This window comes from Zingiber officinale, chromosome 5B (genome assembly GCF_018446385.1).
Source record: "Zingiber officinale cultivar Zhangliang chromosome 5B, Zo_v1.1, whole genome shotgun sequence".
Classification (NCBI taxonomy): Eukaryota; Viridiplantae; Streptophyta; class Magnoliopsida; order Zingiberales; family Zingiberaceae; genus Zingiber; species Zingiber officinale.
In genome coordinates this window covers 1,243,340-1,255,678 of record NC_055995.1, presented here as the reverse complement: position 1 = coordinate 1,255,678, position 12,339 = coordinate 1,243,340, and the positions used below count along the sequence as shown (strand labels likewise).

Below are 12,339 nucleotides of genomic sequence, written 5' to 3'. Positions count from 1 at the left end.
CACAGCTCCTCCCCAGCACTCTCTAAGCTCCTCACCGCCAGTTCTTGAAGGTTCTTGGAGGTTCATCCAAGTCAAGAGGCAAGTTGCAACGAGAAGAAGAAGAAGCTAGGGTTTTTACTGCATCTCTTGTAAGCTTTTCCTTATTCTTTACTACCCTTTCTTCTACTTGTATTGAGAGTCTTGTAGGGCTTCTCCGCCTTCGGTAGTTACCGAAAAGGAGTGTTTATTAGTGGAGGTGTGTGTGTGTGCGTGGATCCTTGGACTAGTCACCTCTTGTGAGGTGGATACCAAGTAAAATCCTATTGTTAGCATTGTTGTAGTTTGTTTCTTTGTATTCCGCTGCGCATCACTTTGAAGAAACAAGCAACGAAGCACGACGAGCACACGCGAAGCTATTCACTCCCCCCCCCCTCTAGCTACTTTTCGGTCCTAACAGATGCTTGGCTCAAAGCATACCGATAGCGAATGTGCACCAAGTATAATAAATGAGTCATTCTTCGTACTTTCCAAGTCAAAGATCTAGTTTGGAGAAAAATTAAATCATTAGGAGACGTAAGTAAATTGAAGCCACAGTGAGGAAGACCCTTCTAGGTAATTAGCAAGCTAAGCTCATGATCTTATTATTTAGAGGATATAGATGGTAAGAAACTTGATCAACAATAGAATGTCAATCACCTTAAACCTTGCTTTACTTGAAAATATTTTTTTGATTTTAAAAGTATCTCTCCAAGGTCTATCTATGTCTAGTGCTTGTTCTTATCAAATAAAAGGTTATTTCTCCTTTTAGATTCAGATTTGACCCCAAACTCCTCCAACTTGGACGTAGTCGGAGTTGAGATCTTCTCGGCTGTAGTAACGAACTCCTATGCGTACAAGGGTTGAGAGAGTATCATATCACTGTGTTCTCTTTATAGCCCAAACTCTCTGTGACTTGGATGTAATTGGGGGCGAGATCCTCCTAGCTGTGGTAGAGGACTCCTCTTTGTATAAGGGTCGAGTGAGTACCGTATCACCGTGTCCTTTTCAGGATCCAAACTCCCTCGGATTTGGACATAGTCGAAGTCAAGATCCTCATGGCTGTGGTAGCAGACTCCCCTTCCTACAAGGATTGAGTGAGTACTGTATCGTCATGTTCTTTTCACGGTCCAACCTCCCCTGGACTTGGACATAGTCGGGTTCGAGATCCTCCCAGTTACAGTAGTGGGCTCCCATTCGTACAAAGGTCGAGTAAGTACCGTATCGCCATGTCCTTTTCAGGGCCCAAAATTCCCCTACTTAGCCATAGTCGGGGCTGAGATCCTCTTGGCTGCGATAGCGAACTCCTCTACATACAAGAGTCGAGCGAGTACCATATCGTGGTGTCCTTTTCAGAGTCCAAACTTCCTGTGGTAGTAGACTCTCCTTCGTACAAGGGTCAAGCAAGGACCGTATCGCTGTGTCCTTTTCATGGCCCAAACTCTCTTAGACTTGAAAGTAGTTGGGGTTGAAATCCTTCTAGCTGCAGTAACGGACTCCCCTTCATACAAGGGTCGAGCGAGTACTATATCGTTGTGTCCTTTTCATGACCCAAAATCCCCCGTACTTAGAAGTAGTTAGGGTTGAAAACCTCCCGACTGTGGTAGCGAACTCCTCTTCACACAAGGGTAATTAGGGTTGAGATCCTCCCAGCTGCGGTAGTTGTTTCCCTCTCATACAAGGGTCAAGTGAGTATCGTAATATCATGTTCGTTTCAGGGCCCAAACTCTCTTGAACTTAGATGTAGTCAGGGTCAAGATCCTCCCAGCTGCGGTACCGGACTCCCTTTCATACAAGGGTATAATGAGTACTGTATTGCCATGTCCTTTTTAGGGTCAAACTCTCCCAGACTTGGACGTAGTCAAGGTTGAAATCCTCTCGGTTGTGGTACCGAACTCTCCTTTATACAAGGGTCAAACAAGTATCGTATTACTGTGTCCTTTTCAAGGCCCAAACTCCCCCGGACTTGGGCACAGTCAGGGTCGAGATTCTCCCGGCCACGATATCAGACTCTCCTTCATACAAGGGTTGAGCGAGTAGCTGGGGTCGAGATCTTTGCCTTCATTACAACAAAGAATATATATAATGATTTCAAACTTGCATTAATGACGACCAAAGATTTACAAAATGATAGATACATCTTAAAGCTTAAAAATCAGTAGCATCTTCATCGGGGATGTTTTCGTTGATCTTGAAGATATTGATAATTAATTCAAAGAGGGGAGGCAGTAGGGAGATTTCTACTTTCTATATACCAGCTACTTCAAGGTGTCATCAATGCCATGCCGCACCATGCATGATGAAGCGGATACTGACCATATCAAAAAATTCCTCCGATTGAAGGAATTCCTTTTCCTTGGTGGCCCACTATTCGTCTACTCCCGCCTGATGCTCTTTAATCTCAAACACCTGACCCTTTAGTTGGTTCTTCTAGGTCTCTAGCTCCTCCATAGAACCTTGCAACACCTTCAAGGAAACCTCTTAGCTCTGTAGCTTAGTATGAGGATCTTCAATATTGACAAGGGCAACCTCCAAGTCACAGTGATGGGTTTTTGTTAAAGATTTAGCTAACTCAGCCTTCCCCCGAGTGACCCCCAACTCCTCCTTCATAGTCCCCAATTCTTGCTGATTGGCCTCTAAATCAGCTTGAGTGGCCACCTCCTTTGCTACAACTGCTTCTAATTTCTCTTGATGCTAAGCTGCGATGGTGGTCAGTGTGTCTATCTGCATCTGCAACTGACTCATGGAGTGCGCCAGACTGATTCTTTCGGTTGTTGTCTCTGCAATCCCCTTTGTAGTTGGGTAATTGTCAACTGATCAGAAGCAGGATCTATTTGCAGTTGCTTGAGGCAATCAATCTCTGATTTGTGCAGCAATTATTTCTTATTGAGTTACGGCCAAAACTTCTTGAGAGAGAGCTACGGTTAGTCGTGCCTCTAGTTCAGCTATGTGGGCCTTCAAATCCCGATGACCCTGGCAGAATTTGGGGTATCGCCATCCAAAAACCATCAACTAGGACATGTACATGGTACCATTTTGTAGAAGTTCTTCTGCTAAATCTCAAATGGGCATGGCTTGGGTTGTTGCGTCCCTGTCCTTCCAAGCAAGAGTTGTTGGACTAAAGATGAAAAGATTTACCCGATGCTTAGCCTGGATTGGGTTTTGGGCAAACACTATCAAGATCAGCACTGAACTAAATTTGATACTATATTGTATAATTAAGGCATGTATTCTTTTAAAAGATATTATTAAAATAGTGTTTAATTATTTTTGCATTTATCAGTTTTAGCATGTATATATGAGTCGGTTTGTTTTCAAAATATCAAATGTACTGTAGTTTGAAGCATGTATTATCTTTATTACAAATAACTGCTGAGATGTGTTGATATTTGATGTTTTTTAATATTTGAGTTGATCTAATGAATTTTAGTTATATATAACCATATACTATTTGAGATTTTATATGATGAATGTTGTTTTGTAAATGTTGAATGTTGTTTTTTTTGTTGATAGTTGAGTAAATTTGTGGTTTATTTGTTGACATTGTTTGTGAATGTAATGGATATTTGAATTTGATGTGTTGAATGTAATATATCGAGTGTATTGTGTTGAATGAATTTAAATAATGCAAATGTGAATGGTATTGAGTGTGAAGAGTGAAATTTCCAAAATAGGAGAGATTTTGTTCAATTTTTATCATAAATTAACGACGAAAGTTTAATTTCCATCGCTAAATTATGATAATTAGTGATGAAAAAATTATTTCCGATCGCTAAACTTTAGCAAATTAAATTTTATTACTAGATGATGTCGGTGACCGAGATAAATGCGACTGGAAATTTTGATGGCTAAATTTACTCAGCAACCGAATATTCAATCGATACTTTGTTAGTGTAGGGGTAAATGAATTTTTTTTGGAAGGATAATTAAATTTTAATCTCATTCGAACTTATCTTATTTTTAGTCGGCAAGGATTTATTATCAATGCTGATTTCTACTCTCTCTTTCTTAATTGTAATTCTATTTAATGTATGTGTAATAAATTATTTTATTGTGCATTAATTAAACAGCATTATTGATTTATATCGCTGTGCTATATTTCAATCTAAACAAGACAATTGCTTTGATCGCGAGAAAGATTTTATAAAATGTGAAACATGATGCGAACCCGCAGCTTTCAACAAAATTTGGATCAAATTAAATGCCTTGTTGACCTGCATGATCCATAATTTAATCAGTACTCGAAAAGATAGTGAATCAGTCGGACTAAGATTTTTTTTTCCCATTGACACGGTGTGATAGAGTTGGATGTATTTTTCTTTTTAATGGATCGTAGATTTGAGAATATTAGTTGTCAGGATATGTATCTGTGCGTACTTCCTTAATTTTTCCAAATGACCAATAAAAAATTTCCGTAGAATTAGACCAGTCATTTCAGATTCGATATTATCTCACCTGATTAATTATAATCAATACCCATTAATCAAACTCGATTATGCCCATAAGCCCATTTTGTGGTGGTAAAAAGGCACCGTAGCACCCTCACACTCTCTGAAAGCTCTTAGCCGAACGACCTTTTTAGATAGGTGCAAGAGATAATCCAAAATATGTATCGGTAGTGAATCCATGCTTTACCTTGCTTAAGTACCAACTCGGTTATATTTGGAGGGTTCGATTATGCCCATTCGATATGTTCAATCATATCACATAACACAACAAATCCACACGAATGGTAGTGTACTAATTAAAAGGAAACACATGAAACACATGAATGCTTTCAACAAAACTTGGATCTAATTAAGAAGCAAATTAAATGCCTTGTTGACCTGTACCTATCAATCAAACTTGATTATGCCCATAAGACCATTATGTGGTGGTAAAGGCACCTTGGCACCCTGGATAAGCCACGGGGCTTATTCATTTTAGTCGAAAGGTCTTTCTAGACAGGATCACGAGATAATCCGAAATATACATGTATCAAGAATTAAATCATGCCTCTCCCTATTTTGAGTACCAACTCGGCTACATGGGAGGCGATTATGCTCATTTGATACATTCAATCATATCACATGATACAACAAATTTATAGTATACTTTATCTTATCTGAAAGCTGAAGAGATGATGCGTTAGGCAGATGGTGGCGAGATTGACTAAATAGAGACTTTAGATGGGAGCAAAGGAGGCGAATGGGAATGAAAATCCTTCCCGCGCACACTAAAGAGTGCAAACAAACATCAGTGCAAAAAATCAAGTAAGGGGTCTCTGGCAAAGACTTTCTGACACTCAAGTTAGTGTGATACCTAAACGGGAAATTAAACAGTAACTATCTAGTAGAGCGTGTCCAGGTGTATCAGAGTGTTTTAAATCGTACTTTGCCATCGAAGAGGACTCCCTTTATATACTACATCTCATAACCTCCGCAAGCATGAGGTGGCAGAGAATGTCGAGTATCAAAGGTTATCGAGTAAGGTAATATGTATTCTGGGAGACGTATAGTCACCGTCCAAGGAATCTTCCGTTACATGTGTGCGCCCTTTTTGTAATTGATGTCATTAATAATGCGGTTGACGGAATATGTTGTCATAAAATATCAGCTAAAGAAAAGTGTAAAGTCATCTTTGAGAAAGGTTCTATTGAATGTCCGTGTAATAATAGAAGAATATTCTCTAACAAGCGGTTGTTATTCTCTGATAAGTTATTGTGATTCTCTGGCAATGTGATCTCCGAAGATATCCCAGCCAGATGTTTGGCCAACCAGATGCATATATATGAGAAAAATATTGAGTATGATAGGACGAATGACCCTTGAGACCACTCGGCTTGGGCTGTGTAATGCTGGAGATCCGATTACGAAGTGATGGTAAGTCAAGTCCCCTAGGTTCGGACGGTTCTTAAACCGACTGACCATAAGCAAGGATATTTGTTTCCGAAAAATGGAGAACTGAGCCCTCGAGAAACTCGACCAGTAATTTTAGCTGATCATCAGCTTGTCCCTAAAGTGATATTTGAGCTCTAGGAATTCAATCAGATTTCTTCTGAGATTTGCCCTGTATATTTACTTGGCGAAGATAAACCAGTCATTTATCCGGCCACCCATATACAGAAGGACGGAAAAATGAACAATGAAGGCCCTTATATTTTGAACGGATGTCAGATTAGCTCATTGTATACTAAGCACTTGGAGCGGCATGCTAGATTCCTAAGTCTTACTTGAATAGTTACGTTCACCCCCGGCTGATCTTATGGTTGATTGAGACTCTCTTGAATTCGGACGGATGATGATCAGTCCGGTATATGCTATGCGTACAGACGGAGAGTGTTAGACCGCTTTGGTTTGACCAACTTGTTGACCGAGCGTCTTTATATCGAGGGCCTTAGTACTCGGCGAGAAACCAAGTTTGATTGTGAGTGGCCCCCGACGACGGTCGTATTATACTGTAATGGGGTTCGTAACCGCCAATTAAAAGGAAACACATGAAATATAATCAAAACGGATACACATGCATGCATAAATCGAACGGGACGGAACAAAAGATCCTCAAAAAGTAGTATCCAATTAAATCAAAAGGCGCGTCACAAAACAAGAACGATCGAGGACATTAATTTCACGGTATTCTCCGAAAAGGGATGCAATCGAAGACCTCCCCGAGGCCCTTCCTGATCTTGCTCACGGCTTTGGCCTTCGTCGTCGTCGTCGTCGTAGTCTTCTTCTCCGTCTCTGCCACATCTCCCGACACGACCATCTGCATCTGCGCCCCCGCCGAATTCTTGGAGTGATTGGGCAGCGTCATGGTGTGGCGGTCTATGATGTGCAATAGCGAGGCGAGCTCGGAGGAGTCGTAGAGAGGGCTCCCGCAGTCCCACACGCGCGCGCCGCTGCCGCCGCCGTCGTCTTCTTTTGCTTCCATTCTGATCGTTTGGGTGAGGCTACGGTCGCGCCCGATGCTTTTAATTTGGAAGAAAAAGGGAGAAGAATGTGCGAATTTGATTTGGTTCATTGAATTTGGAGGGGCGGTGCGTGCTCGGCTTCGCACGCCGTGTTGCACGAAGTTGGAAGTCTATTTCGTGGGTTGGTCAACATGTATGACATTTTTGTATCATGTGTACTGTCTATCTTAAATCCGTTAATTAAATTCGGAAAGGAGCTCAGATCAAACATGGCTCACAAATTGGAAACATAAATAGTAAAATTTTTATAGTTGAAAACAATCTTAAATTAAAATAAATAAAAATTAGCATTTTTTTAAAATAATAAAAAGGAGAGAAATAAATAATAATATTTTTATCTAAAATTATTTTTTAAGTAAATCAAACCATTATAGATAAATTTTATAATTTAAACGTACAGCTACCGGAACACACAGCATGGGCCCCACAGGTGGAGGTGCTGGCCCATCCCGCCACCGGCGGGTTCCTCACCCATTGCGGCTGGAACTCGACGCTGGAGAGCGTCGCGCACGGCGTGCCTATGATCGCGCGCGTGGCCGCTGTACGCGGAGCAGCAGGTGAACGCGGTGCAGCTGTCGGAGGGCGCCGGTGTGGCTCTGCGACCAAAGAAGAGGACCGGGCTGGTGGGGAGGGAGGCAGTGGCGGAGGTAGCGAAGGAGCTGTTTGAGGGGGACGAAGGGAAGAGAGTTAAGGAGAAGGTGCAGCAGCTTAAGGAAGCGGCGGCACGGGTGGCGGAGAGCGAGGACTGTTCTTCCTACAGGGTTCTCGCTGGGATAGCTAAGAGCATCTGCAATGCGACGTTAATATCGCATTATAACGTGACTAGTCAGGACGGGCCCACCCCATGTGTAAATTTCTTTTTTTTATTTTATTTTATTTTTTAAATAACGGTTGCATTCAAGTTTTTTTTAATGTAAATTTTTAAATTAAAAATTAAATAACGGTTAGTTATTTAACGGTTATTTTTTTAATGATTAGTTAACGGCTAGTTCGAAATTTCATCTATAAATAATCATCAACATGCACACATATTTTCATTCCAACTCACTACTCTTTCAATTCTACTCTCTAAATTTTCTCCCCATTTATTTTTTTTCAAGTTCCTACCTATCTTATTTTCTATCCAAAATAGATGAAAATAGTAGAGTATTTTTTACAAATTTCTTGAATTATACAAACAACTCGCAATAATATTCATCTTTCCAAAAACCACAAATTCCACCAAATTATCAATACCCACATCCATTTCTCAATATGTCGTTTCCTCCACAAAATCTTCAAAATTTCCAAGGTTTTGGAAATTCTATGAATCATCTGAATTATGCCCCTCGAGGTCCATATCAACCGCTTCCAGCTGAATATTGGCAAAACATGAGCCATCCGTATTTCACGCCGCCGGTTGTTCATGGATATGATACCCCGCACACAACTGGTATGTCTTTCACTCCTTCGATGTCGAATGAACCTGCAACTCCGACTTTTGTTCCGGAGACTCAACTTTCCCACCATGAATCCCCAATTGAGGTGGTTAATTTAGAAAAGACGGTTTCAAATGCAGAGAGTACAAGAAAGTGTTCAAGTTGGACAAAGTTGAAGACGAGGTCTTAGCGAGAAGTTTTGTCACTATCAGTGATGATCAAATAATCGGCAATGATCAAAAGGCGGATGCTTTTTGGAGACGGATTGCAAGCTACTACAATGAGAATCTTCCCCTAGGTTCAAACACCAAAAGTGCAATGTTATACGGTCACATTGACACAATACAATTCAAAAGAAGGTATATCGATTCAACACAAATTACAATAGTATTTATAGTTTATATCGAAGTGGTTACAGTGATGAAGATATATTGAGGTTTGCATACGAAAAATATCTATCCGAAAACAATGGTGTTGCATTCAATCTCGAACATGTGTGAAGAATTGTCAAAGACCGCCCAATTGTCACCCTCGCATAGTGAATGCATTAGAGAACCATTCAGCATTTTTTCAACAAAGGGACGATGCTGTACGAAGAAATGAGTTGTCACCACTACAAAAATGCACCGCTGCGATTCGTCAACTGGCTTACGGAGTCCCCGTCGATCATCTTGACGAGTACCTACGTATGGGTGAATCAACTGTCATCAGGTGCCTTTTCAAGTTCTGCGAATACATTGTTGAAATATTTGGTGACAGGTACTTGAGAAGGCCAAATGCTGATGATGTTCAACGTCATCTTCAAATGCATGATGAGAGACATGACTTTCTTGGCATGTTAGGTAGCCTGGATTGTATGCACTTAAAATGGAAAAATTATCCAGTTGCTTGGAAAGGTCAATTTACAAGGGGACATGGGTCACCAACAATCGTACTTGAAGCGCTCGCGTCTCATGACTTGTGGATATGACATGTATTTTTTGGGGTCGCCGGTTCACGTAACGATATGAATGTGTTATATGAATCTTCCATATTCAACAACGTCTTGCAAGGAAATATGTCGGAGATTAATTTCACGGTGAACGACACTGCATATACGAAGGGCTATTATCTAACAGATGGAATATATCCCAAGTGGGTTACTTTTGTTAAGGCTTTTCCTTGCCCGGAGGATCCCAAGAGGAAGTTGTTTAAAGAAAGACAGGAGTCTGCAAGAAAAGACGTTGAACCGGCATTTAGGGGTGCGCCAATCTCGATGGGCAATTGTCAGAGGTCTAGCTCGGTATTGTATAGGAAAAAGTTAAAACAAATCATGTTAGCATGCATTATTTTGCATAATATGATTGTTGAGGATGAGGGAGGTCACGTGACAAATTGATACAACGAAGAAGGGTGACGAACCCGCACAACCTATCCATGACTCAAACCGAGGATTTTAGGATTATCTTTGAACAAATTTTGAGCTACGTGACACTCAAGTTCATCACCAACTTCGCGCCGACTTAGTTGAGCATATTTGGGGGCAATACAACAACAATCCGTGAATTAATATTTCATATATTATTTTTAATGACATAATAGTATGGTTTATTTAAGTTATTGTTACATTTCAATTTCATAATTACATAGTAATTTAAATAAATTTTGTTTTCCCAACTTTGTAATTTTAGCCGCTTAGTTGTAATTTCGTTTTCCCAACTTTATAATTTTAGGTGTTCAATTGTAATTTCGTTTTCCCAACTTTATAATTTCATTTTTCTAACATTATAATTTCATTTTCTCACAAACATCTATTTTATTTAATAAATATATTTAAAAAATTAATATTATTTTTGAAAAATAATAAAATTATATTTTTAAATGTAAGATTATTATTAAAAATAATAATAATAATTTAAATATTTTTAAATATATTTAAAATATATTTATTTAATATGATATAATTTTAAGATGAGTGAGTGGGCGATGGGACCCATGAATAACGAGTATTAGCGTTAAAAGGGATGTGGGTGAAAGAAGAGTGTTGTTATAACGAGTATGTGGCAGTGTGCCCATGCTTTTTGATGAGGTGGTGAGTGTTATAACATTAGAGCATTGTGGATGTTCTAAGAAATGAAAGAACGACACCGCCACCGTACGTTGTTGACGCTTGAAGGGCCACGTAATAAGACACGTATCTAGATGGAAAGTTGTTGGTGTGCGCTTTGTCTTCACCTGCCCCATAGATCGAGATGAATTGAGAAGCACTCATGGTCCACGTAGTTGCAAAGGTACATTCCTTCCCCGACCCTCAGGGTGGTTATATTTGGTTGGAATTATCATTGATTATTTATTTTAAATTATCAATAAAATTTTTTATTTAATTTGATACTAAATCATTACTAAATAATTGTTGATGTCCAATAAAATCAACATACGTTTTGTTTAAATTTAATTTAATTTAATTGTTGATGTCCAATAAAATTTTGGTTTTATTTAATTTTATTTATACAGTCAAATAATTTCTTTATTTGTTTTTGATCCTTTCTGACTCTGGAGTTTTAAGTGTTCTCCTTTGTCTTCTTGTGTCCTTCCATGAACTAGGTTAGCTAGTTCTTACTTGCACAACACTTAGAATACAATGTTTTGTTTGGAACACGTAATAACAAAAAGTGATTCCCAACTAGTTGTGGTCAAAATCTGTGGGACACGTTCCTGTGTCAAATCTGATGTGTAGGTGGAATGCTCTCAAATGGCTGGCATGACAAAGAAATAGTTTGAACAAATGGATGGATATTTTGATGGTGATCAGTGATTATCTAAATTTGTTGATTGTACTCCTAAGTTTCATCTTACTTTTTTATCATACTTTATCTATACAGTTTTAATTGTGCTAAAATGGAAAGTTGAAGAGATTGAGCTTCCGCTCATGGAGATAGTATTTTGTAATTGTAAATGCAAAATGAGTAAATTTAATAGGATCAGCGGAAGGCTCGCAATACATAATTATTAAAAAGTAATAAAAAAAGAGATTTTTTTAGCTAATGCACATCAAATGTATCATCCTGAATCCAATACACAATCATAAAAAAAATAATAAAAAAGAGTTTTTTTTGGCTAATGCACATCAGATGCATCATCAGAGATCAAATTCATCGCCCAACAAAATTTGATCCAGGTCTTTGCTGCCAAAAGCATCACTCCCTTGTCCAAGCTGCACCCAAGGAGAGAGGAAGTCACTCCATTCGTTTTCTTCATCAAGCTGAACCAACGGGGCAAGAAGCTGCTGGATGCAGAACGTCTGGTTTTCATCACACGAAGAAGGAGACAGCTGCATCCAAGGAGAGAGGAAGTTGCTGCCTTCATTTTCTTCCTTGAGCTGAACCAATGGGGCAAGAAGCTGCAGGGTGCAGAAAGTCTGGTCCTCATCACAAGAAGAAGGAGATAGCTGCACCGAAGAAGAGAGGAGGTTACTGCGTTCATTTCCTTCCTCAAGTTGAACCAAGGAGGCAAGAAGCTAGGCGTAGAACAAATCAAATTTTTATTAAGTCAAATTAAATTTTTAGAAATAATCGATTTGTTCGGTTCGGTTTATATTAAAAATTGGGTCAGTTCAATTTTTATTGAAAATCGATTCGGTTCAATTTGTTAAAAAAATCGGTTCGATTAATTCAATTCGATTTTAATCAAATACTCACCCGTATATGATATGATATAGAAGAAAAGGAGAGAGGAAGATCTGTAATTATGTTCGTCTTGTATGAAACATGAATTGAAATTGATTATTTTATTTAATAATTCTCCGTCTTGGTGACAGTATGGAATTCCAAATTGAGAATTCTTTTTGAAATCCAGGGTCCAAAGGATATTGATGTTGAACTACTCTTTCAAAAGAATATTCCATTAGGAAGTAGTTTTCGGAATTATGTTTTTTGTAATTTTAAATGCAAAATGTGTTTTGTAATTTTAAATGTTGTC

At 39.0% G+C, this 12,339-nt stretch overlaps 1 protein-coding gene across 1 annotated transcript; it reads left to right on the top strand.

Annotated features, from left to right (window-relative positions):
• The first annotated feature begins 8,218 nt into the window (after positions 1–8,218).
• LOC121987967 lies at positions 8,219–11,137 on the top strand. Its single transcript, XM_042541668.1, has 5 exons — positions 8,219–8,565; positions 8,896–9,093; positions 9,142–9,224; positions 9,435–9,664; positions 11,099–11,137. The coding sequence occupies exons 1-5, from the start codon at positions 8,219–8,221 to the stop codon at positions 11,135–11,137; spliced, it is 897 nt and encodes a 298-aa protein (XP_042397602.1).
• Positions 11,138–12,339: the final 1,202 nt, after the last annotated feature.

Bases quoted from the DNA above. Each gene is read 5' to 3' on its own strand.
- LOC121987967 (XM_042541668.1), top strand. From the start codon at position 8,219: ATGTCGTTTCCTCCACAAAATCTTCAAAATTTCCAAGGTTTTGGAAAT. The intron at 9,094-9,141 runs GTGCCTTTTCAA...ATTTGGTGACAG, and splicing joins GGTGAATCAACTGTCATCAG to GTACTTGAGAAGGCCAAATG. The intron at 9,665-11,098 runs GTATTGTATAGG...TCTGATGTGTAG, and splicing joins ATTGTCAGAGGTCTAGCTCG to GTGGAATGCTCTCAAATGGC.